Raw genomic sequence first — 23,531 nt, 5'->3', positions numbered from 1 at the left:
GAATGCCCCAGCGTTGCGCCGACCGTCACTCACCTCACCCCGTCACGTCTTATCTACCTCTTCCCTGTGTGACATTGCGCCCTTGATAGGCGCTGGCAAAAACAAACTCTCTGTCTGTGCGTTTCTGGTCATGTAGCTTCCCGCCTCCATTGTTCCGTCCTTCCCACTCTTTTCCCGGCCACCGCATCCGCCTCCGCTGCCGCTGCCACTCGCGTGTCCCCATTGATAGCGAGACGGATCTTATTCTTGCTGACACTGCGTGCGACCTGCGAGTCCCCGATGTGACACACGCTCGTACATTATTATTGTGGAGAGGTCATTCAGAGCGGGTAGAAGCATGAACTGCACTGCGCGGTGGTCATGATCGCTTAGAGGGAGAAAGTTCTGAGTAGCGTAGCGCTGTGCTCTGCTGTGCTGTGCTGTGTGGTGCTGTTTTGTGGGCTGTGGTTTTTTTCTCACCACATTGCGACCCATTGGGGGCCAGAGCTGCAAGGAGAGACGCCATGGGGAGCTGCCTAGGAGAGTCACCGACAAAAAGAAGGGAATGCGACACCGCATGCTGTAATCAGCGAGATCCTGGAGACCGTCATGTGTTTATTGTGCGCGCACGCTTACGGGCAAGCGAGTCTGCAGCTGCGAACAAAGTCATGGTCAACAACTCCGGGGATCGCATCTTCACACCATGTCGTCCCTTGCGATCGGCTAGGTAGGTACCTCGTACTGATGACACAGACAACAATGGCGCACGCACCGCCATGTGGTAATGCGAGACCCTATCGGAGGCTTTCTTAGTCAACAAACCTCGGTGGCTCCAAGCAAGGGCCTCCAGGGCCAATCGAGAGGCATTTGACGCCAAAGGGATAAAGGTCGATAGGGCAATGGGTGTCCGAACAACTCTGTTCGCTCGCCCCCCGTTCGAGGCCATCCATGATCGAGAAATGGGTTCGCTTCTCTTCCCAGTAACACCCCCCCCCTGCAACCCAGGTTTGTCGATTCTCTCGGGGGGCCAAAAAGGGGGCCTCGAAACGGCCAGATTTGCCGTTACAGATGCTGCTTTTGGGCCTCCGCTTGAGGGCAGCAGCACCGACCAACCCAGTTGGGAATGTTATGGTTAGTCATTGGTATCTGCTTGCCCACCCAGCCTGTGGGTTGGTCCATGGGGTTGTCAGCCATGTGCTGTTTGCTGGGCTGGGCTCGAGGGCTCTAGGGCTCTAGGAAAATGTACTACTACTGGTCACGACTGAATCACCGCACCGCTTGGGGGGTCCTTGATTCGATACCTGGGCGGCTTGTCCATGAGGTGATTCGACGACGTGTCCTCGGCCCGAGCATAGAGGGCGATGATACCCTGGACACCCCCTACAAAACAAGACAATGGTTGTTCGAGTCGCCCAGCTGGAAGCTTTTTTTCTGTTAGCGATGGCCTGACAAAGCGAGCACAGGGCATAGGGCCACAAGACCGGTCTGGGAGGCCACATTGTCCCAAGCGTGAGAAGAAGGTTTCTTGTCAAGTAGATTTGACCATATTCTATTCCCCCCAGGAGTTATTCAGTTCTTCCACTCCTGTCGTGCTGGCCTCCGGGTCGAACCCATCGTCGCCCATGACGGACGTCGAGGAAGCCAGAGCTTCCGCCCAGCAGATGCCATGAGGCCAAGGTACGCACAGAACTATCCCATACCCCATACCCCGCGGGAGTTTTTCTACGGACCTAATCGGGCGAGGGCAGTAAGCAGAAAACATGGGCCCAACAGAGGCTCCAGCACCGATGGCGAGCGATTCCTCCGTTGGGAAAGAGATGTCCTCCTCCTGCTCCTCCTCCTCCTCCTCCTCCCACCTCAGACGACGCGGCGGAGAAACAGAACAGTACTACTAGCGACGAAGATACGAGTCCTCCCCCGAATCCATGTACGATCCTCAGCGCGGCAAGGACGGATCCCTTTGCCAACTACACCATTCCTCACTACGCGCATGAAGCCATGGATCACGGTAAGTTTTGTGTGAAAACGGGCAACCCCCCCCCCCCCCCCCCCCAAAAGGAGAGCCAAAAGGAGTTTGTTGTTTTTTTTTACTCACGACAAATTGTCCTGCCGACAGCATTGAGTTTCACCTGGCCGCAATGTCTCCCCACCGATCTCGAAAAGATTGTGATACCGTTCCGAGCGACGTGGATGCGGCTGGTCATGGCGTCGCCTCTCGTGCTGCACACCTTCATCTTCGCCACCACCAAGCAGCTACTGTGCCTGAGAGGGCAGAAGGAGGACGACATGTCGCAGCTGGCGGTGCGGGCGCCGTCGATCCACCAGAGCGAGGCTCTCAACCACGCCCGAAACGAGATCGAGTCGCTGGAAGGGCCTCCCTCGGACGGAATGATCTTGGCGGTCATCATCCTCGCTGTCAATGGCACACGTCGACAACACATCCCACCACAACCTCATCCGGTCTCTCCCCTCGCAAAGACCCAGAGCCTCCATCTCTTCAGTCTGCTGAACGTCGTCGAAGCGCACGTCAAAGCGGTTGCCCAGCTCGTGTCTCTGAAGGGGGGTCTGGAAGCGGTGGATACGTACGGTGTCCGAGATACGCTTTTGCTGTAAGTTCCCCTGAAATTTCTTGGTGTAGGTTGTCGGTTAGAGACTAACCCTCCCCCCCAGAGCCGACATTTACTTCTCATCCATACTGGGCACGAGGCCCGGTCAAGTCTGGCCCACACCGGTGACGAGTCTTGTCGATGCTGGCCTGCACTCGCTGGACGCGAGGGCCGAACACCTCGGTTCCCAGCTCGGCACGGGGTTTGGCCCCTTCAAACTAGACGACGACCTCCGGGTCGTCCTCCAGCTCATGTGCGACCTTGTCGTCGCCCTGGACCACCACGTCCGCAAGGGAAGCCACCCGCCGGAATGGTCCGACATCATCCTGCAGCGCAACGCCGTGCAGAACAAACTCCTCTGCCTGAAGCCGTTGACGCACGAGGAATTTGTCAAAGCGGGTACGCTCAACAACATCACCCGCCTCGCCGCCAACATCTTCAGCGACATGGTCCTCTTCCCGCTCAGTCCCGCCACGGGGATCAAGCCGCGCCTGGCCGGCGAGCTGCGGCGGTGTCTGCGGACCCTACCCATCCTCGACATCGAGGAGTACGGTCCCCCCTCGGAGTTTTTCCTCTGGGTGCTCACGCTCGGCGGGATCGCCGCGTCCTTCACCAGGCACCGCGGCTGGTACATCGAGAAGCTGGCCGAGCATTATGGGGAGGTCCTGGTCCTTTGCAAAAGCGGTGGTGGGAGTGGGAGTGGGAGTGATGATTCGGTGCTAAAGCGCATGCGCCCCTTCCTGTGGTGGGCAGACGTCTGCGATCGGCCGGCACGGCTGCTGTGGGCACAGTCGCGCGACGTCTACGACGAGGAGAGGAGTCTCGAGGGGGAGTATCCCCCGGTTTCGACATGACAGGCGCACAGGTAACAACGTGAATATCTGGTGCGCACAGGTTGGGTAGGTACCAAATTACTGACCTAGGCAATGGGCGAGGAATGAATGTTTGATGATATCAGTGATACTACTTTGTAGGTACTTGCTTGGTACCGGCGGAGTGTGTCTTGTTGATCCCTTTCACGGCCTCATGTACTCAGTAGTACCGACGGTCGTGTCAATTGAGAAATCCTACCAAAGTACCAAGGACGTGTGCGAGGCGAGGGTCAACGAGTATGGTCATGGGTCACGGGCCATGGAGTTCTTACCCCAGGTGTTGTCCCTGGCGCACTAATATTGGCTACTTGGTTACTACCTGTTCTGTCTGCCTGTCGCGCTGTGCTGTGCTGTACCAAGTCCTGCACTACTAATTACTTGGTCATTTCAACGAAAGAAAGGGTACGGGTCAAGATGGATAGGTGGTCCCGCACCGTGATATCATGTCCAGCCCAGGATAGTGGCTCGGAAATAATAGCAGGGGAAGCAAGGGATGGATGGTATGGGATAGTAAGGGAAGGGGGTGGTAAGGGATCTCTCTCTCTTTTAGACCAATGGCATTGTACATACAAGTCGAGCACTCAGTCGGCCAGTGCTTTCAAGGGTTGGGGAGTTAAAACTTGAGCTCTTCAAGGTTCATTAGACGCGGTGGTAGTGATGATGGTGATGCATCATGTTGGTTGGATCCACTGATCCAAGATCAACCGTGACTGACGACGATCAAAATTCCGTTAAAGTAAACTCAGTTGGTTCAGTCACCAATATCAGTTGGTTACCATTACGATGTCGGCATTGTATTCCGCAGAGTTTATCACTAGCATGTACTGGTAGATGATTACCTCAAAAGATGTGCGAGGAACTAGAATCGGTGGTATGAACCCGTCCAAAGAGACAGATGATCAACAGACACTATCGACACTATCTTGCAAGAGTATAGATGAGAGGCTTTCGAGGCAAAGAATGAGTAGAGTCACGAGAGCCCATTCATGCCGTGACGTAAGCCAAGAGCAGAGAACATTGCCGTCGCTGTGCACTGCCAGACTTGCTTGACTAGGAACATGTTTTGATTGACTACTGTCTAATAGTCTGTCAGAATTTGGACTCAGGGTCCAAGGGAGGGGCATTCGATGGTAATCAACGAAACAACAAATAACGGCAAATGACAATTTCGATTTTGGTTCACATCGACCATCACGCCTACAGTACCCACGATGGCACATACAACCAACTCGCACGTAGGCAGGCAGCAAACCCCGTCGAACGTACGCTGAGTCTCTAAGTAAATATCCAACTCGATGAACCAATCACGGAGGTCTGGTATATTCACGTATCGGGCATAGATCCCCCAAATTCCCGACACTCCAACCCTCTTCCACACGACTTAAGTCAGGACTGAATCAGGTAGACCTCCCTCTTTGGGAAGGTGTCAGCCTCACCAGCCTCATTCATGAAGCACTTATATTTACCCATGTGGTACCACGATATTCCAAAGATTTCTGTTGGGGACCCCTGTACATTCGTCGCCCGAGTTGAGAACGAGGTACTAGTTGGTCTCTGGTTGGTTGGTTGGTTGGTTGGTTGGTTGGTCGGTCAAACGGGACAGATAGAGAGACATGGAGAGTACACGGAGCAGTTACATACTGAGTAAAAAGGTTGACGAGTACTCGCCGAGTCAAGTCCGCTTGAGCCACGAAAACATATACCAAATGCTCAAGGTTCCCCGTCTTGGATATCCTCGAGTTCTATCTGGTTGGTTAGGACTCATCCGATCATCTGTCTACGCGTGCGCCACGCATGTGCCACGCATGTATGCTCGGACCGGAGCCTGGTCGAGTGCCCCAGTAGTTATCGAACGACGGTGTATGTGCTCGGCCTCGTTACCTACGTCCACATGTAATAGCCTCTCTCCATCTGGCCGCGGAATACCCGCGTCGTTTCCTCGCGACGCTTCTAGTCTCGTCTCCTCGCCCTAGGAAAGGAAAGAATACTGCATTCTACGTTCTCTGCCTTATGGTTCTGCCGGTAATATATCCCTGCAGCGAGCTAGACATCAAGTACAAGGGGCCGTAATTTTCAGCCCCTCCGACATTGATAAAAGCAGCAGGGAAGCTCCACACAATTATGCAAAAGGACTTGCCGCTTTGTGACCCTCCGTGGAGAGAGATAGAGATCTGACACCAGATAATAGTGTGAATCCCATCCACCGCAGTGCCCGATTTAGCATGGATCCAGTCAGCTCGCGACGCTGGGGCGGATAAGGCGCCGACTCTTAGGCTTACCGGGCCTGTAGGGGTTCGCTCCCAAGTAGAGAGCCTCAAAGGTAACCTGTACCCATGTACTAGTAGTAGTTGATCTCGCCTCGTAGATGGAAGCGAGGTCCGAGCTAGATCTCGACCCGTCCATCTCAAAGGTCACGATACGTGCTCATTGCCGATTGATCTCCGTTCGGCGAAGATTGAATCATCAAACCGCACACTATTCCGGAACAACCACACTTGCCGCATACGTACCACAAAGCCATGAGATGAAGCCATGACAAAAGAGGAACTATCCCAAGAGCGTGACCACCGTCGAGCGTAGGGCGCGGGCGCGGGCGCGTCAGGGTGCATGATCCAGTCTAGCCGAACATTCCCGGCGTTGCTGACGGCTTGGCTTGGGGGTTTGATACTCGGTCGTGGTTCTCGGCCTCGTGTCTCTCACATCATGTCCCTGTTGTGCAATTCATCCGGACTTTGTGCTGACGCCGGACAACTTGTCTCTACGAATGCATATGTGCCCGTGCAAGCACAAAGCCGCCATATCGAATATCCACGAATCCGTCGCAGGGCCGCGAGGTTCCGATCGGCGAAAGATCAATCTCCGGGATACGAACAGGATCTTTACTTACAATTCTACCTTTTGGATGGCAGGAAAATGGGATGGGAAAGCAGATCCTCGCCTTGACCCATCGCAGTATGATTCAGCCGTCTTGAAAAGGGATCAACCTACTAGAGGCTCTTATCGCATGATCAACTCGTCACCGTCGTCAAATGGGCTGCAGCCTGTTAAACATCAGCATCTGCTCTGGGCCAGTCTACAGTGATGTCTGTCCGAATGAACCGTCGGCAGGCATGAATGACTCCACCTCATGGTGAGTGAAGCTCTCTCTCAGATTGTGACGATTGGTTGTACGTGTCGTGTGCACCGGACTTTGTCATATCTTCGTGCATATGTAACCAGTCCGCAGTGACCACAAGGTAATGTCCACCCCCATGGGCTTGACAAGTTGGGAAGAGTTGTGCGAGATGTCCGCCGTATGGCGCCAACCAACCAGACAGACTGTTCAACAACCTCTACTAGTAGGTGGGTGATTGTTCCTATGCCTGAAAGTATTCCCGGACAAGGTGTCCCGCTCGATCCCGCTCAGAACGGTCCTGGATGGACATTTTTTGTTGAGGTAAGTGTTGCAGACAGACAACGTGTGGGCGCAGGGAGCTTTTTTTGAGTATTGGGAAAAGAGGACTGGGCTACTAGAACCGCACGTGAGGGTGGTTATGTCGCCATCCAGTCTGCGGCTGATGATGGGACTCGATTGGCTGAAGGTCGTAGATAGGAATTAGGAATCGGGAGAAAGGACGTTGTCCGCTTTACTGGACGGTTGGCTCGTGTCCTTCTTGATGGTTGACTCTCAGAAGTTCTAGATATCATCTTTTGCGTTGACGATGAAAGGAGGAGCACTCGTCCGGTTAAGCAAGGCACGACCCGCCGAGGCCACCCGCCCAGAATCACCCACAAACGCAGGTACTTGCTTACTTACCAAGTCCTTAGCTTAGGCGTGCAACTGGAGAGCTTTCCGGTGAGTGGTTGCCCAAGTCGTTTAATGGGTAAGACCAAGCGGGAGGCTCCAGGCATCCAGTCACCCGCCGCCCACTACGCCTCACCGGTCAGTAGAAGCCAGTGGTAGAAATTGTGGGGAGATTGAGACCGCCAGCCTTACTTGACCAGCCTTACTTTCATGAAGCACTTTCGAGTTTGAAGTGTTACAAGAGTACAGTGAACGTCTCAGTCAAACATGCGTGTAACGTCTCTTCAGACGCCTTTAACTTCTCACCATCTAGACTTCTCATTCATTTTGATCGCAGTCGTATCGCGCAATGGGTCAACCCAGCGACATCGATCCCCTTCTCCTCGAGCCTCCTGCCTCACGATTCATGTGCCCGGTGCAAAGGGAGAAAAATGTCATCACCTCAAACTGAGGCATCGCAGGATTTTCACAATGAATGGACGGCCGAAGCCATCATCGTCGTCACCTGCATGACCCTGTCGCTGTACAACTGCGTCGAACTCCTGTTGACCATCCTGACCACGTTCCGAGAATGGCACGGCCTCTACTTTGCCGCGCTCATCGTCGCCTCTGTCGGCATCCTCCCTTACTGCCTTGGGTTCCTGCTCGAGTATTTTGAGTTCCTCGTCTTCTGGGCCGCCCAGATGTTCAGCACCATCGGTTGGGTCATGATGATCACCGGCCAATCCTTTGTGCTGTATTCACGTCTGGGTCTCATTCTACGCAATCACCAGGTCCTAAACGGGATCAAGTGGATGATCATCACGGACGCCCTCATCTTCCATACCCTCACCACGGTTTTCCAGTACGGGCAGGCGTACGGCGGAGAGCAGCGCGCCTTTGATCGTGCTCTCTTTTACATGGAAAAGATACAAATGACGGCGTTTTGCGTGCAAGAATTCATCATCTCGGGCATCTACCTGTGGAAGACGGTGCAGCTGCTGAACTTGGTCTCTAAAGAGGGCACGCGGAGGGTCATGTGGGAACTCTTGACCATCAACACCGTCATCATCTTCATGGACATCGCCCTATTGTCTCTGGAATACAAGGGCCTGAGGACGATGGAAAGAGCGTTTAAGAGTTTCATCTACTCAGTCAAGCTGAAGATGGAGTTTGCCGTGCTCGGGAAGCTGGTCAATCTGGTGCAGTCGAGCACAAGGACGCTGTCGAATGCTCTGGCCAATGTCGATTCTTTTAGGAGAACACCGTCGTCGGCCTACGCTGATGCGAATGATCAGATTCCGGAGTGGATGGCCAAGTTGGAATCGCGTCCTGTGCATGTTGAACGCGTCAGGACGGGTCGAACGATCTCAATAGACTGATTGTGCTAGCCTCCCTTGGTTGGATTTAAGGCGTACACCTAGCATTGTGACTTACACGGGTTAATAGTAGTAGCAGAAGATCTGGCCTTGGCCTGGGCTCAATATCATGCGGTATGCGTCTCTTGCTTAATGACGAGTGGTGATATTAGATCCAAGTCGCATCTTCTTTGGAAGAGAAAACCTCTGCGATTTGGAGAAGACCATAGTCCGGCTACTGGTGCGATCAGTTTGACTTGCAACAAAGGTAACCTTCACGTCGTTGCTACTCAGCATTTGCGACCAGTGCATCAGGAAGCTAGATACTAGTACTTCAAGCTGTTACTCGTCATGTGCACAGTGCAGTTCACAGTGCGTGCCTTGGTTACTTTGTAGTTGATCGGTAGGTGTTTTCGGTCTCCAAGCTGGAAAAGTTGAGCTACTGGAAAAGGTTCTAAACGCGTCACGAATTTCGCCAAAAGGGGTAATACTACCAGGTAAATGGCATGCTCTTCCAATTCTGAATAATGCCATCCATCAAGAGCTACACGGATGATGCTAATGCGTCTCTCTGGCCGGCCTCCCTGTCTGCCAAAACCCATTGGGTCGTAACCCCGCGAACATCCCAACACTGTTCAAGTCAACGGTCTTTCCTTTTTCGGACTACAAAACCTGGGACTTCCAAAACGGGCAATCGTTACTGCCTCGAAGAAAGGATCCTTCCATTACAGAAGTTGAGTTCTTGACCAGACTAGACTCTACAAGTGGTAATTGAAGGTCTTACTAGCTTTTTAATTAGGCCTTCCCAGCACTTCACTCGCTCATGTTGGAAGGAAGTAGTAGTTCGGCACCGTGGGTACCCTGTGGCATTGTATCTGATGTACATCAGAGCAGAGCAAAACTATCTGAGGGGGCTAAAGTAGTAGTACCCCTTTATTCATCAATACTAATCTATCGATCGATCTTCAGATGGTGGCGGGTACCATTGCCAGGAAGTAGTAGTTTTGGTATTCTATCGTGCAGGGGTGGGAGAATGAGGTCAATCTGATCCCCTGCCCGGTTGAGGATACCTCCAATCGGGATCTCACGCTGATACTTACTGCACGATCGGTGGCCTTACAGCGAGCCAAGGGGAATGAATAACTACTCAGATCCTAGTAGTGGCTATGGCGTTGGTTGATCTCAGTTTACCTGGCCAGACCTCCTTTGGGGATGTGCAGATGCCTATTTTGGAAAAAGGTCGGTGCACCAAGCGGATGCGTACTCCGTATTCCCTACCTGCTGCGTGCGTACGCGGCGCCGACGCAGCCTTGAGCCTCGACTTTGTACAGTTCAAGTAGGTAACTCTGCAGATACCACACAAGGGTAGAGGTAAAAGAGAGGCGAAGCAAGTAAGGCTGTACACGCTCGGAGGATATTAACTAGCCTACTTAGTAGTACTTGCAAGTACCTGATTGGGAGTTTGCGCCTACCACCTACCGCGGGGGAGATGATGCTCATGTAATCAAATCAACCTCATTGCATAACCTACAACGGACGGCTATTGTCAGGCAATCACTCACTCAGTCACTCGGAGACCGAGGTGCCGAGTTCCCTTGTCCATCCATCCATCCATACTACTCGGTCTTTTGTAAGTGATTTCATTCCCGTGCGACATTTTACATTCCGCACGACGTTTGACAAATGCTATACTGAGTCAGCCGGCCAGCAAGCCGGGCAGCCAGACGAAACGGTGCCGAGCACTCACTCCTACGAGTAATCTTCTGGAGGTTAGGCCTCGTACTCTTAGGTGTGCGTGGCTAAGGTACGAGTAGTGCTAAGTAGTAGTTAGGCCCCGCAAATTCCCGATCCCAGCTACTTGCCCAGAGGTGCAGTGCATGCAGTTACAGAGATGGTGAACTTCTTGAATCCCATAATCCTTGCTCATGCATGCGTCGGGTACTAGTACTAGTATCGGGTATCGGGCTCGGGTAGGGAACCTTGGTGCTTGGGGTTTGGCTGTGTGGGCTGCCCAACGGCGAAGAGTGTCCCTCCAAGAGTGTCCCTCCAAGAGTGTCCCTCCAAGAGTGTCCCTCCAAGAGTGGTACCCACGAGAGCGTTACATTTGGTGGGTGCGAGATCGGCCTCTCTAACCCAACCTCAAAGTTCTCATTGATCACTGATGGACCGGCAATGATTGTCTGTCTGTTGTCTGTGGCCTGATTTGATTGGGCTGAACTTGACTTGGAGTTGAACTTGTGCCAGAATGTTCTGGACCATTCCATTCATCAGTACGTACCTTCCTTCTCGAGTGAGCGAGTGTGTGAGTGAGTGAGTCTGTCGGTCTATTCGTGTGTTTCCTGTACATGCAGAATCAATGTCAAGCTCTCGCTCGCTCGCTCCTTCGTTTCGCTCATTTTCGTGGTCAAAGTTTTCGAGATGCGTCTCTGGATGCTTTGCTAACTTTCCGGCAAAGTCTCGTCACGAGTGTCGAGGTTGTTGTGCCGTCCTCTCCACTGAGCCAAGGAATGTTCATTGATAGGGCTTCAACCAAATCCAAATTTGCGGGTGCCTCCCCAATCGATGCACATGGGCTGGCTGGTGGCTGTTCTGGTTAGGCTGTTCCCGAAGAAAGAATGCTTCAGGGGCATTTCATACTTGTACGAGTCAGTAGCGAGCGGTTCAATTCATCTCTTTAGGATCAAGTAACCTTTCCTTTCCATGTGGTCAAAAACTTACGACCGTGGCCGGCCAGCCGCTGCTATAACCGGACCACTGGACGGTCGTTACACGAATATTACCAGACTCTTGAAACTCTCGAGGCCTGGAACAAGCCGTGTGTTAGTTGGATTGATTCAGATTGTCAGGTGTTTCCAGCTCCAGCCTGCATGGTGCAGCAAGCAAGCTCTTGAAAACTTGGGTCGGTCGGTAAGTAGATTTTCAGCGCCCAGATTTTCTGAAATAGGTCTGCATCCAGTCGAGTCTATCTGTAAGCGAAGACAATATCCAATGGTTGACTGCCGATAATGCCGTGGTTGTCAGACCACTACATCAGGCAATGCCAAACCACATTCTTACTACCCTACAAGCACAACCCACGCAAAAGTACTACATCTAATGAACATCGCTGCCGTATTGGCAGACAATGCCAACTCGTATTTGTTGTAGCCAGGGGTCGTATTGTCGTGACACTGGCTGGCGCAACCAGCAATAAGCAAACAATTGACTACAGCAAATCCTCGAGAATGTGGTTGACTTCCACATACTCGCACGCGTCATGGGATCAAACAATCGAGCCGATGCAAAAGTGCGCGCGCCCAACTACTAGGTTAGGTTTGATCAGATGTTGCAAACCCCTCTGTTTCTTATCAGACATGGATGGATGGAGATGGAGCGAGGTCGTTGAGACCGGGCGGGATGCCGCTATTTGCTCCCCTACCTCCCACTCTGAGACAGCAGCAGCTCTCAGTACATACCTCACATGTGCGCGCGGTCCACAGGAGCAGAGAATGCCGCTTGCGTACGCGGTACTTAGTACTACTCGTATGCATACTAGTACCTCGAAGCTGCCGAACTCTATGCGAACCATCACCAGATGCGTACTTGTAGCTCAGGAGAGAGCTCTGAGCTCCGAGCTATTGAAAGTTGTGACCGACCGATTGAGCGAACAAGAGAAACCCGGCAAGAACATCCACAAAGAGAGGGAGAGAGAGAGAGACATCACGGAACTTTTGTTTTAGTCTTTGACCATCGGTCTCCTGGGGAGCTCAAGCTGCAAGCTGCAAGCAAGCGTATGACCCCCACAACACAAACCTCGTCTCCAGGAGTTACTTTAGTTCCTACAAGGAGCTCTCTAGCTTGCATCTGAGATCTGAGACTCCTTGTAAAAGTGTGCTGCTGCGTCTGCGGTGACCACTGGCCCATGGAACCATGTATCCATGGACGTTTCCCGGATTTATCGTCCGTCCGTCCGTCAGTCAGTCAGTCGGCTGATCCGCACACCTGAGATGGTCTCATCGCTGGCCGACAAGCAAATACTCAGTAGGCGCTAGGTGGTCTGTCTGTCTGGCTGTTTGTTCGTTCGACTCGCTCGAATCGGTGCGCGAAATTGTACGAGAACGAGAGGGACGGGACGAGAACGAGCCAGACTGAGAAGGGAGAAGAATGTGATCTCGCACTGAAACTCGGAGCGAAAGAAAAGAAAGAACGACACAGTTAAACTGTCTAAGTACGTCTGTACACGTACGCGTAGGCATGCAGGAAATGCAGGAAATGCAGGAAATACTCAACCGTCATGTCAAGCCACAAGTAAAGCCTACAAGGTACTGAGTAGCTGGACGTTAGAGGAAAGGTTTTATTTAACAATCTCATGTATGAATCATGTACAAAAGGCTTCGTGCTGTGATCGCATGTTTGAGCAACACCTCAAAGCAGAGCTCCAGAACACACTTCCTCCGTCTGATCCGTGACCCCATCCAGATAATAGTGACCATATGAACACAAGCTGTTGTACAGTCTATCAATACGGAAAAAGGTCAATGCAGTATAAGTGCAGTATGTCGCCTGGTCCAACACTTTTTGATCTTGCCCCCCTTTTGTCCGCCCATTTTTGCGTCTTCTGCGAAAAAAATCCAAAAAGAAATGATAGAAAACATTCCAAGCCACAATCCAGTGACGAATCATCCCCAGAAAAACTCTCAAACACATGCAGATCCATCCCATATTCAAATCGTTCATAGCCAGCCTCGCCTCGCGAAGCCTCGTCTTGTCGTCATCATTTGTTGCAGCTTGACCGATCCTCGAGCCTGACGCCATGCTTTATCCGGAAAGACCTGCCGGCCTCCAATACCCCGCTAGCGTCGAAAAAGAACCACTCCCATTTCGTCATACGTCATTGCTGAGCTAAGCCAAGCCAACACCCTTGAAGGAAAAATTGCGCGCCCCGAAAAAAATCCCTCGCTTCGCTGTTCTGTCCAGGTCAAACCAGAAGCAAACACACAGCTCGCAAGGCGTTTGTCGTGGGCTAGTCATACACAGTTAGAAAAAAGTTGTTGTATGAGTCTGTCGTCGGTTGGCCCCAGGCGTAGATCTTTTTTTGGACTCGGACAACAATCCTGCAGTCCCCGGGGGACGTGTTTGTTTCGCCCTCGCGTCGGAGTTCTAGGCCCTGCGGCGGCCTAGTTCATCAGCACTCGGTGGCTGACTCAGTCGCACCAATTTCGTGAATGTTCCAGCCACTTCACTCGTTCACTTTTGATTCTTGCGCTTTTGCTTGCCCACCCAGTCGACATCGGGGTGAACCACGCGCATGTGTCGTGTCAGCGCATCGTTTCGCGAAAATGTTTTCTCCTCGGTACACAAATGGCAGCGGACCTTTTGCTTTCGAGCGTTGTGAATAGTATCTTCGTGTCGCGTAAGGTCGTACGGCCGAGAAAAGATCGAGTTGCAAGGCTTGCCCGTACTTGGATTGATCCGATCGCACCGGTGCGGCCCAGCTTGTGAGTTGCGCAGCGCCAAATTGGTCGACCCGGATGACGACGGCGAAGTCTGCCTGTGACCTTCCCTCTTGTGCTTCTGGAGTTTGGCGGGAGTGTCAAATCTCAGGTGACATCCGTGATACGTACACGAGTAGGTGCCGGAGTCAGATGATGTGTCAACCGGCCGCTGTTGTTGTTGAGTTTGTGGCTGCGGTTGAGGCGCAGCAGCCTGTGACTGTGGCCGAGGCCTTTGCATCGACTGCTGGCTGGAAGGCTCCGATGATTCGTCTGCAGTTGACTCCATCGAGATCATGTGTGCCGGGAACTCGGGACTGATTTCGTGCATTCCTGCCTGAGTTACTTGTCTCGACTGCTGGTTGACAAACGAATATTGTGGTGGAACTTGTATTGACGGTTCGCTGGCGGCGGTGTAGAAACTCGAGAGGTTCGATGGGGTTCTACGGGTTGCGAACATGGATTGTGACTGGTCGGCGGCGAACAGTGGCGTTGAGTGATCGTCAACGTCGTGCTCGTCCAACATCAGTTCCTTGGGCGAGATCGAGGTGCGCTGCTTCTGCAGCGTAGGCTGAGGTCGCTGAGTTGGCGCCGGCATACTGTAGGGAGAATTTTGCCGGAAGGGCGACTTGTCGCGGGGATTTGATGTTGGCGAGTCTGTTCTCAGGTGGTCTTGTTGTGCAGCCTGCAGTCTGTCGGCCATCATGTTCTGCCTATGCGCGTTGACGGCCATTCTCTGCTGCATGTTTGGTTGCGCCTGTGAGTAGGCAGCCATGGGGTTTGTAAAGTGTTGGTCGGGAAAGACATCTTGCAATGACTGCTGGTACGCATTGGTGTAGCCTGGGTCGAATTGTAAGTAATCGAACAGCATCTCGTCCTCGCCAGAGTTCTCCTCACCATAGACATTTTTCTCGTCGTACTCGGGCTCATATGTAGTATGCGGCGTCGCAGGAGAGTTGTGACTCATTGTCGAAACCGACTGCGGCGCAGAGAGAGCATATGACGCACGCTCGTCGGCGCCTGTCGAGTGTATCCTCCTCATATCGACGGCAGCGAAGTTCGAGGGGTACATCATGGCAGAATCTGACTTTGCCGTGTGTGGAGTTTGAGTGTAGTCAAAATCGTAGGTAGGTGGAAAACTCGAGTCAGATGTGGCGACAATATGTGGGTATATATTGTTCTGGTTGAGCGGCGAAGGCGGACCCAGCGAGGTTACAGATGACCCCGACGAATCTCTTTTATGGAATCGTTGGTCTTGAAAATTCTTAGGCAGCGCACTCAGGTAACCCCCTGGGCTGTTATACCCGTCGTTCCATCCACCCACTAGGGTACTCTGGGCCAGCATGGGCGCTTGTGATGAAGGGGTCGGCGTAGGACTCGATTTCTGAATGCGGATCGTAGGGCTCTGTGATAGCGACGTCGATGATTGCATCAAGGTCGTTCTGAAGATAGTGGTGTAGTGTGTAGGAGGCGAAGATGAGAAGGCGAGTCTCAAAATCGAGGATATTGTATCAGTTGTATAGTCGTGAGTGCGAGAATTGTTCACAGATTGGTAATGTACAGAGTGGGTATCGAATCTGGGTAGAATTCGGCGTAAGGTACGTGGACTTTGGGAGGGAGGAATAGGAAAAGGTATGAAAGACCGAAGTGGCGAAATCTATATGCAGGCAGGATATTTGAGTATCCGGCCACTGGGAAGATTTTCCAAGGGCTGACGACAGAGCAATGTCGAACAGGATGGAAGGAGAAGATGGGAAGCGGAGGTATCGGTGATGTGAGCGGAATAGCAATGGTCAAATATGGCTTTTGGTTTCTTTCGGGAACCAGGAAATAAGATTTGCTGGCTCAGTTCCCCAGCGGCATACGAATAGGGCAATTGTGGAAAAAAAGAGAGCAGTCCTTGTGCTGCTGAGGTTACGTCTAGTGTATGTTGAGGAAAAAAAGCGACGTCGGCCGGAAGAGACGAAGGGCAGCGGAAACTGCAGGGGAGAAAATGTAAGGGTAAGCTGCGTGGTGTGTGGTGATGGTTGCTTGTTTGGAGGGGGGGAGAAGGTGACGTCGTGATGACAGGGATTACCGGCTTGCGGTGACTGCGAGAGTTTAACCCAAGACTAGGACGAGCACTTGAGCAACTCGGACGGACCCTGCTGGGGGTGGACCCGGCAAGTGGTAGAGGGGATGGGCGTGATGGGCCTACCCCCAAGGGTGTTAAGCAGCGTGAGATTCTCCCAAGGCCTGGCTCGGTAAATCGTTGTAGGCGATTGGTGGTGCTTCCGTTAGCTGTAATCTACGGGTAAGGCCTGTGTAATGCCCTTGGGCTGCAGCCCTTTTTTTCTCCGGGCCTGACACCCCCCTAGTGATCCCCCAACAGACTTGATGGAAAGGGCACCGGAAGAGTGACTTTCGGGTGCTTGCACCCTGCACATGCCTGATTCTGAGTAGCCAAGAAGCATGAGAAATGCACCCAGCTGATGCCCATAGTGACAATTCTAGGCATAAGTCGCTTGCCGCTTCAGGCAGGTAGATTACACGTCTCAAGATCTCTCCTAGGTCACGCATAGCCTTTTTCCGCCCGTTCGAGATCGTAAGATAGTGGTTTGCTTGCGAGACTCGAGTCTCTGGCACCGCACTGAGCCTTCACGTCCACGTATTGCATCGTCGGATGAACCCTATGCTCGCATCCAGGCCTGGAAGAATCTGAAAAGTAGGCCACGTAGGGTTCACCAGGCCCTTTCCTTGCTACCCGTAAATCAGGGCCGGGGTCATGATCGGCCAGACTGCGTGACTTGGCGACTTGACCAGAACCCAATCGATGAGGGATTTGCTGTGGCTGTGCTTGGATCTCGTTGCGATCTGGCCAATGACTGGCAACCGCTGACGACAGCCCGAGCGATCCCGAGAATCATCCAGGCTGCTCGGTTTTTGCTCTTGCTGCTGTAAGCCGATCCCAGCCGTTCCCCTCTCGTACGACCAAATCCCCTCGGATCCTCAAGTTCTCTCGATGCCCGCCGGTCGCCGGGGTTTGAGTTGTTCCCTCACACCACCTCCACTGAAGTGACCTTAGTCAACCCTTGTTCACCTGCACAAGCCAGTGCACAAATTCCTGTCCACACGATATACTCCGTACGTGTCCTTACGTTAGCAAGGACCCGCAACCCCCATCTGAATAACCATATCTTGCTTCCAAATTCCGCTTCCTTGGTAATGTCAAAAGACGACCAATCTGAAAATCCGACAGCCTGGGTCCGTGCCTGCTCAGCACAACCAGGGGATGCTGAATGGGTATCAGCCTAATTGAAATAACCCGACCAGCTCGCATGTATTGATGTTGCATGTAGTCCGTATACGAGGTAGCACTCTCCTCTGACTGGTGAAGTTTCTTCTCCGGTGTTCTTCTCTTTGCGGTATTCAGCTAGGATCGGCAATTGCAACGCGGCATCTCATCGACCTCTTTGAGACATTGGTTGAGACACACCCTCGCTCTCCTGAGTCCTGGGCGGGGCTTTCCGGCCGAATGGGATCCATGTTGGGTATTTCTTCTAGAACTTCGATTTTTCTCGTCTAAATGCAGGAACGTGCCGAGGTGCCGTTGCATCGCATTTGGCTGGAGCGTTGGGTAAGGCTGGAACCCTAGGAATGGGGTCGACTTGCGTCTAAGCGTGTCGCGGTTCCGGCTGTCCTGCGGTCCTACGGTCCAGATTCCGATCGAGCAGCTGCAATGAAAACTCTGTTTGCTGAACTAAGCAGCCTGATTGGTGCTGAGGGCAATATTCGGCTAGCATCGGGCCAAAGCCAATAAAGGCCAAGTCAGGCTGGGCTCGTGCAAGATTCTCACCACCCTAACCTGCATGGGGAAGGCATATGCCACTCATTTTTCCCTTCTTGGGCAAGGCTTTTACCCATCCTGCCAATGGTTGGCTGGACCTTCAGAGAATTCCAGTGGAAAGCTTCGGTGATCTGTCCTCTGGCCAAGCCACAATATCAATCTGCCATTACCGTTCTTGTAAATTATCAGTCTGGGCTTTTGTGTCACCTGTCGGTGTTCCCGTTGACCCATTTGGTAATGTAAATGCCATGTGTTGGTTGAGACACCGCAGGTTTCTCGGACATGCAGAATGTATTGGTGTGGCTGGTGACCATACAAGCGACCGAATAGCATTTGTCCAGGCGACCTGGGTTCAGCTGCTTGTCCGCTTGTGGAGCTGTGATCGACCACAGAGGACCCGCACCGCCACATTTGCTGCTTCCTCCGAGGAAAATGGCTGAGCATCATTTGTCACCTCTGGTGCCTCTAGCAGCGGAGATCCTCTCACAGACAACACAGCTGAATATGCTGCGGAAATGTGGCACATCTTGGCCCTCCACAAGGCTTCCCACCCACGTGGCGGAATCCCCCGCAATAACCAAGGTCTACCTGAGAGATCCTCGTATATTTTTGTGGTGGTTTTCCGTCGTCCGGTGGGTTGGGTAAGGCATGCCGTTTGGGGAAAGTACACCCGCCAGCCTTCTCAGTTTTCTCTTTGCAGATGTATCTCTTGTCGACGCACTACAGCGAGTCGTCTTCGAGATCATTGGTGGCCCGTGTAAGCTGATGAATACGAACACAGGACCCTTCCCCAGAAGCCGCCAGTTCATCCATGCGGCAGTATCACTGAACACCGCTCCTCGTATGGTCCCAGGCCCGTGGAAGTTCCTGGGTTGTCGCTCAAAGAGGAAGGTAAAATGTAATTTTACCGGGATCAGCAGTATACTCCTTGAAAGACACTAGCTGTGATCTACAAGGACGAGTCATCCATACCCTAAACAAACCTGCCATACCCTCCTGGTGATGAAACATCCGAAAAGTCCTGCCGAACCTTAGCTGAACACATCCTGCATTGTCACTCACCGCTCCAGCAACAGCCCGCGTCCTGTGTGCCTCGAGTTTGTAGTGCTGGTGACAGGCTCGCAGCATTGGCTGGCGTCTGGGTATATTGGCAGCTCGCATGGTCCAGTCAGCTCGCTCGTGGTGCTGGTGGCTTCCTTGTCTTAGGAACAACACCAGCCATCCTCGGTGGTCAGGTATTGGGTTCGCATCTCCTGGTTTGCGTTGTGTCGAGGTCTCGATACCGGACCTCGACCTGGGTAGTTCTCAAGGTGCGACTGTACACGCAGTTTGTTGAAGTGCTTATCGTGTGGTGGGGTTTGGAATTACCCGCTGTCATTCTCGGCTGTTTGGGGATCTTTGAAAGCGTATCGCCATTTTCACCTGATGGAAAGAGAAGTCTTTACGAAACTGCTCACTTTCCTGCGCCAACTTACAGGACGACATATTCGTCACTGGGTTGATCTTCGTCAACACCCTTCTGCACCATGCTCCCATGTAACGTCGAACTGTACGTCTTCTGCCGAACCCCCAGTGTATCCCGGAAGAAGTGGACGCTTGCCATCCCCGCAATTGTAGGTCGCAGAGTCTAGTCTGCAGGAGTGTAGTGTTCGCCGCCTTGTAAAAGGCTATTACCACAACTCACCGTCGATATGGGTAAACTGGCCATGCGACAGATAATTCCTTCGGTGCACCATTGGCCGTGCACCAGAATCCCGTGATTCAGAGGTTCGTCCATCGTAGTGAGTAAGAGACTGCCGACTTTACCAGCCTGGGTGTAGGGTGCGTTGGGCGTGACGGGCTGGACGAGAGAAACGCTGGGCGTTGCAGCTGGGCTTTCCCTTGCGGATATTTGGATGCAATCTGTCTCTGTCATTTGGATTTTTCACAGGCCATCGAAGCGCACTTTCTCCTGGTCTAGGATACCTTGGGGGTGTGTTGAGGCTGTGGATGTGTGGATGGTGTGGGCTAACGCTGCTTGGACGTTGGTAGAATTTAATTTTCCAAATCGAGAAAATAAACTCGGCAAGGCTCACATATTCCGACACCAACACTACACTTCTCACTACGACACCCTCACAATACTTCTCGATGCTGTGAAAGTGGCCTCGCTGGTATTTTATTATCGTGTACTCTTGCGCTGGCAACTGGCAGAAGCCATTGAAGGGCAGGCCTTGAAACCCAGAGTGACATTCCGCCGAGTGCCAAAGTCATGAAGGTCATCGACCCGCAGGTGCCCAACAGTCGCACAAGTCTCCGCGAAGTCTGCAGTAAGTATTTCATGACAGCAGGGCTCCAAGAAAATATGAGGACTCTGCGATGTTGGAGATCGAACGGGAGAGTGTGAGCGTACGCAGAAGTAGAATAATATAGTTACTATGCCGGAATGGATCTATTCCTGGAGGTACGCGACAAAAACACCGCCGAGTACAACCAGTCCCAACAAAGATATTGATGCTTAAATCCTCCCGACCCTGGTGCATCCTAGGATGTGTACGAGACAAAAGTCCCTGGCTGACATTCATCCAAGGGCGGACTTGCATCCAGGTTCCTGGCAGAAGCATTGATCCTCAAAACGAGAAATGCGCAGGCCAACGAGTATCCCAGCCCCAGGTGAACGCATGTGCCAGCTCTACTCAGCGCCACCAACATTTCCATACTCAGGGTGAGTCAACCAGGCCACGGATGTGCCTGCACCAACGACGAGTCCGTGAAAGGGGCAATTAGGGCAGATTGCCGCGACAACCAACCGCCACGTATGTCGAGCTGCTTCACTAGACCTACCTAGGCTTCGAAAGACACTGATCTTCAAGCTCGACCGGTGACTCCCCCAGTGACGCGCAAGAGATGGTGAGTTGAGCAGCCCATCGTGGACAGAGGCAACTCATTAATACATAAAATATGGAGGGGCTCTCAATCAAGTCACCTTTGTGAATACCATACACAAATCAAACAGCAATACCGAATTGAATCATCAAAGACACACTGTACAGAGCCCAACTTTGCAGAAGGATGACTGCTGCCTAGACCAAAAGGTCCCAACAGCCCAAAGTCAGAAGAGCCTTCGAATGTTCAAAGTCCTTGAACTCGCGACACCGGAATCCCCGGCAAGATCGGTCGGAAACCACCAAGGAATCACAATAGCCACGCGCCTGAACACGACGCGACAACCAAAACAAACTGGAATACTTGGAGCGCAATTCTTTGAAGTCTTTATTTCATTTCTGGGTGCTGATGCTTATGTCGCGGCTCAGCCCATCTGTCAACGCCGAAGCAGGCTGCTCATATTGTGCCTGTATGATACATCATTGCACTGAAGGCACCACTGATTGATTTGCCATCCCATCATAACCATGACCCTTGCACAACCCCATTGATCAAAAACCCATGTGAATGCCCAACCACTCCGAAACTCAAAACAAGAAAAGGATCGGGTGACGTGCCATGAACCGTGACAGACACGAAAACCCGAGACAAGATGTCGTAACAAGAGTATGACTGGTGAAGTGTTTAACCACCGAAGCCTGAATACCAATTAATAATTGCCTGAGCAAAAGACGCAAGAGTGACTAACCGTAGAGAGTGCGGCCTTGTCTCTTGAGGGCATAGACAACATCCAATGAGGTGACAGTCTTTCGTTTGGCGCTGCAAGATGGTTAGTATAAAGTGTACATCGAATGCTTCACAGGAAGTACTCACTGTTCAGTGTATGTGACAGCATCACGGATAACACCTTCCAGGAAGGTCTTGAGGACACCACGGGTCTCTTCGTAGATCATGGCTGAGATACGCTTGACACCACCACGACGGGCGAGACGTCGAATAGCGGGCTTGGTGATACCCTGGATGTTGTCACGAAGAATCTTTCGGTGGCGTTTGGCACCACCCTTGCCGAGGCCCTTGCCGCCTTTGCCACGTCCAGTCATTTTGATGAAGGGATGAAGTTGTTTAAGAGAATGGGAAGGTGTAATATGAGTTGTTGCAAGAAGGTTGCTGTGAAGGCTGTGATGGTTGAATGGATGGGATGAGAGAGTAAGACTTGGGTGGAAATGGCGACGGGTGGGGGGAGACTTATGCACCCCGGCAGTGCCTGTTGCGCACCCTTGAGATCAACCCGGCGCAGTTCGGATCACAACCAATCAGAATTCAGATCCGAGAACTGCACTCACCCGCCCACTTGGACCTTGCTGCGGTACTGATTGACTGATCTCTCAACCACAACCACATGAATCAATTGATCTTTCAGATAGATTGTGACAGTATCACCTACCGATCAAGTTTATCCAAAATGCATCAATTACTATCTAGTGTTGAGTGTGATGGCGGGGGTGTACAGTGGTGCAGGGCCATGGTCCAGATCTTGATGTGGTACGCCAAGCGGCGGGATCAGACGCCAATTTTGGCAGAGTTCTGAATCACCAGCAAAATGGCCAGCAGAATCATGGGGTTTTTGGCAGCCCTGATCTGATCACTTTGTTTTTTGTCTGCAATCACTTGCCGCCGCTGCCCTTGAGTCATTTGGCTCCGTGTTGGTGAAATCATCCCGCAACCGCACATCAGATCACGCCAAGCGTCTGCCTTTCAATCTCTCCTCACTACAAATACCTCGCTCCCACCCACCTTGTCCACTTAGCTTTTCTTCCCCATCCAGCCTCACTCATCATCTCCAGTTTTCCGCCAATCTTCCATTCCATCAATAACACTTTCAATTCATCATCAAATCCATCCATCGCAATGGCTCGTACCAAGCAAACTGCCCGCAAGTCCACTGGTAAGTGCCTTCATTCATCTCATCGTCACCAAATCATCGCTGACTCGATCTCTAGGTGGCAAGGCCCCAAGAAAGCAGCTCGCCTCCAAGGCAGCTCGCAAGTCCGCACCCAGCACTGGAGGTGTCAAGAAGCCTCACAGATACAAGCCTGGTACCGTCGCTCTCCGTGAGATCCGTCGTTACCAGAAGTCCACTGAGTTGCTCATCCGGTATGTCGTCGTCACTGCTACTTTGGAAGAACTATCAGCTAATAACATGAACAGCAAACTTCCCTTCCAACGTTTGGTCCGTGAGATCGCTCAAGACTTCAAGTCCGATCTTCGCTTCCAGTCATCCGCCATCGGCGCTCTCCAAGAGTCCGTTGAGGCCTACCTCGTCTCTCTCTTTGAGGACACCAACCTGTGCGCCATCCACGCCAAGCGTGTCACCATCCAGTCCAAGGACATCCAACTTGCCCGCCGTCTCCGTGGTGAGCGATCCTAGATGATGGGTTGAAACTTGCAACATCTCAATCGGTAGTCACCTGGCAGGTTGGGAGCGTTGATCATGGTCATGATTTGAGTACGGGGGGGTTTCATGAGTTGACACAAGGCGAAACGGAATGAATTCATAGGGGCTTGTATTGGTTTTTACAACATTGATCACGGGTGGTTACGGGAACTTCTGGCGTCTTCTGCTTCTGCTCGTGCTTGTACATCACGCAGCATCATACCAGTCATCATGACTATGACATGGAACCAGCAGAATGCGCTGCGTCAACCAGATAGAATCTGAATGCAATTCAGGTTAACACGAAAACAAATTTGTAATTTTCCATCTCAAAGACATTTTGGTTTTTGCTGTACT

At 52.2% G+C, this 23,531-nt stretch overlaps 6 protein-coding genes across 6 annotated transcripts; 3 read left to right on the top strand and 3 right to left on the bottom strand.

Moving 5' to 3' along the window:
* Positions 1-2,181: 2,181 nt before the first annotated feature.
* Positions 2,182-3,439, top strand: Z517_03218 (uncharacterized protein; the record flags this gene model as incomplete). The annotated part of the gene is made up of 2 exons (XM_013432326.1): positions 2,182-2,588; positions 2,650-3,439. 2 exons carry the CDS (start codon positions 2,182-2,184, stop codon positions 3,437-3,439), a joined length of 1,197 nt encoding a protein of 398 aa, XP_013287780.1.
* Positions 3,440-7,672: 4,233 nt separating this feature from the next.
* Positions 7,673-8,602, top strand: Z517_03217 (uncharacterized protein; the record flags this gene model as incomplete). The annotated part of the gene is made up of 1 exon (XM_013432325.1): positions 7,673-8,602. One exon carries the CDS (start codon positions 7,673-7,675, stop codon positions 8,600-8,602), a length of 930 nt encoding a protein of 309 aa, XP_013287779.1.
* Positions 8,603-13,804: 5,202 nt separating this feature from the next.
* Z517_03216 (uncharacterized protein) lies at positions 13,805-15,394 on the bottom strand (the record flags this gene model as incomplete). The annotated part of the gene is made up of 1 exon (XM_013432324.1): positions 13,805-15,394. The coding sequence occupies one exon, from the start codon at positions 15,392-15,394 to the stop codon at positions 13,805-13,807; it is 1,590 nt and encodes a 529-aa protein (XP_013287778.1).
* A 3,952-nt stretch (positions 15,395-19,346) lies between these two features.
* Z517_03215 (uncharacterized protein) lies at positions 19,347-19,652 on the bottom strand (the record flags this gene model as incomplete). Its single annotated transcript, XM_013432323.1, has 2 exons — positions 19,347-19,502; positions 19,560-19,652. The coding sequence occupies 2 exons, from the start codon at positions 19,650-19,652 to the stop codon at positions 19,347-19,349; spliced, it is 249 nt and encodes an 82-aa protein (XP_013287777.1).
* Positions 19,653-21,483: 1,831 nt separating this feature from the next.
* Positions 21,484-21,840, bottom strand: Z517_03214 (histone; the record flags this gene model as incomplete). The annotated part of the gene is made up of 2 exons (XM_013432322.1): positions 21,484-21,559; positions 21,614-21,840. 2 exons carry the CDS (start codon positions 21,838-21,840, stop codon positions 21,484-21,486), a joined length of 303 nt encoding a protein of 100 aa, XP_013287776.1.
* An 808-nt stretch (positions 21,841-22,648) lies between these two features.
* Positions 22,649-23,168, top strand: Z517_03213 (histone H3; the record flags this gene model as incomplete). The annotated part of the gene is made up of 3 exons (XM_013432321.1): positions 22,649-22,685; positions 22,741-22,894; positions 22,949-23,168. 3 exons carry the CDS (start codon positions 22,649-22,651, stop codon positions 23,166-23,168), a joined length of 411 nt encoding a protein of 136 aa, XP_013287775.1.
* Positions 23,169-23,531: the final 363 nt, after the last annotated feature.

The sequence above is a fragment of the Fonsecaea pedrosoi genome (genome assembly GCF_000835455.1).
Source record: "Fonsecaea pedrosoi CBS 271.37 unplaced genomic scaffold supercont1.2, whole genome shotgun sequence".
NCBI classification, from domain to species: Eukaryota; Fungi; Ascomycota; class Eurotiomycetes; order Chaetothyriales; family Herpotrichiellaceae; genus Fonsecaea; species Fonsecaea pedrosoi.
This window is presented reverse-complemented; position numbering and strand designations above follow the sequence as displayed.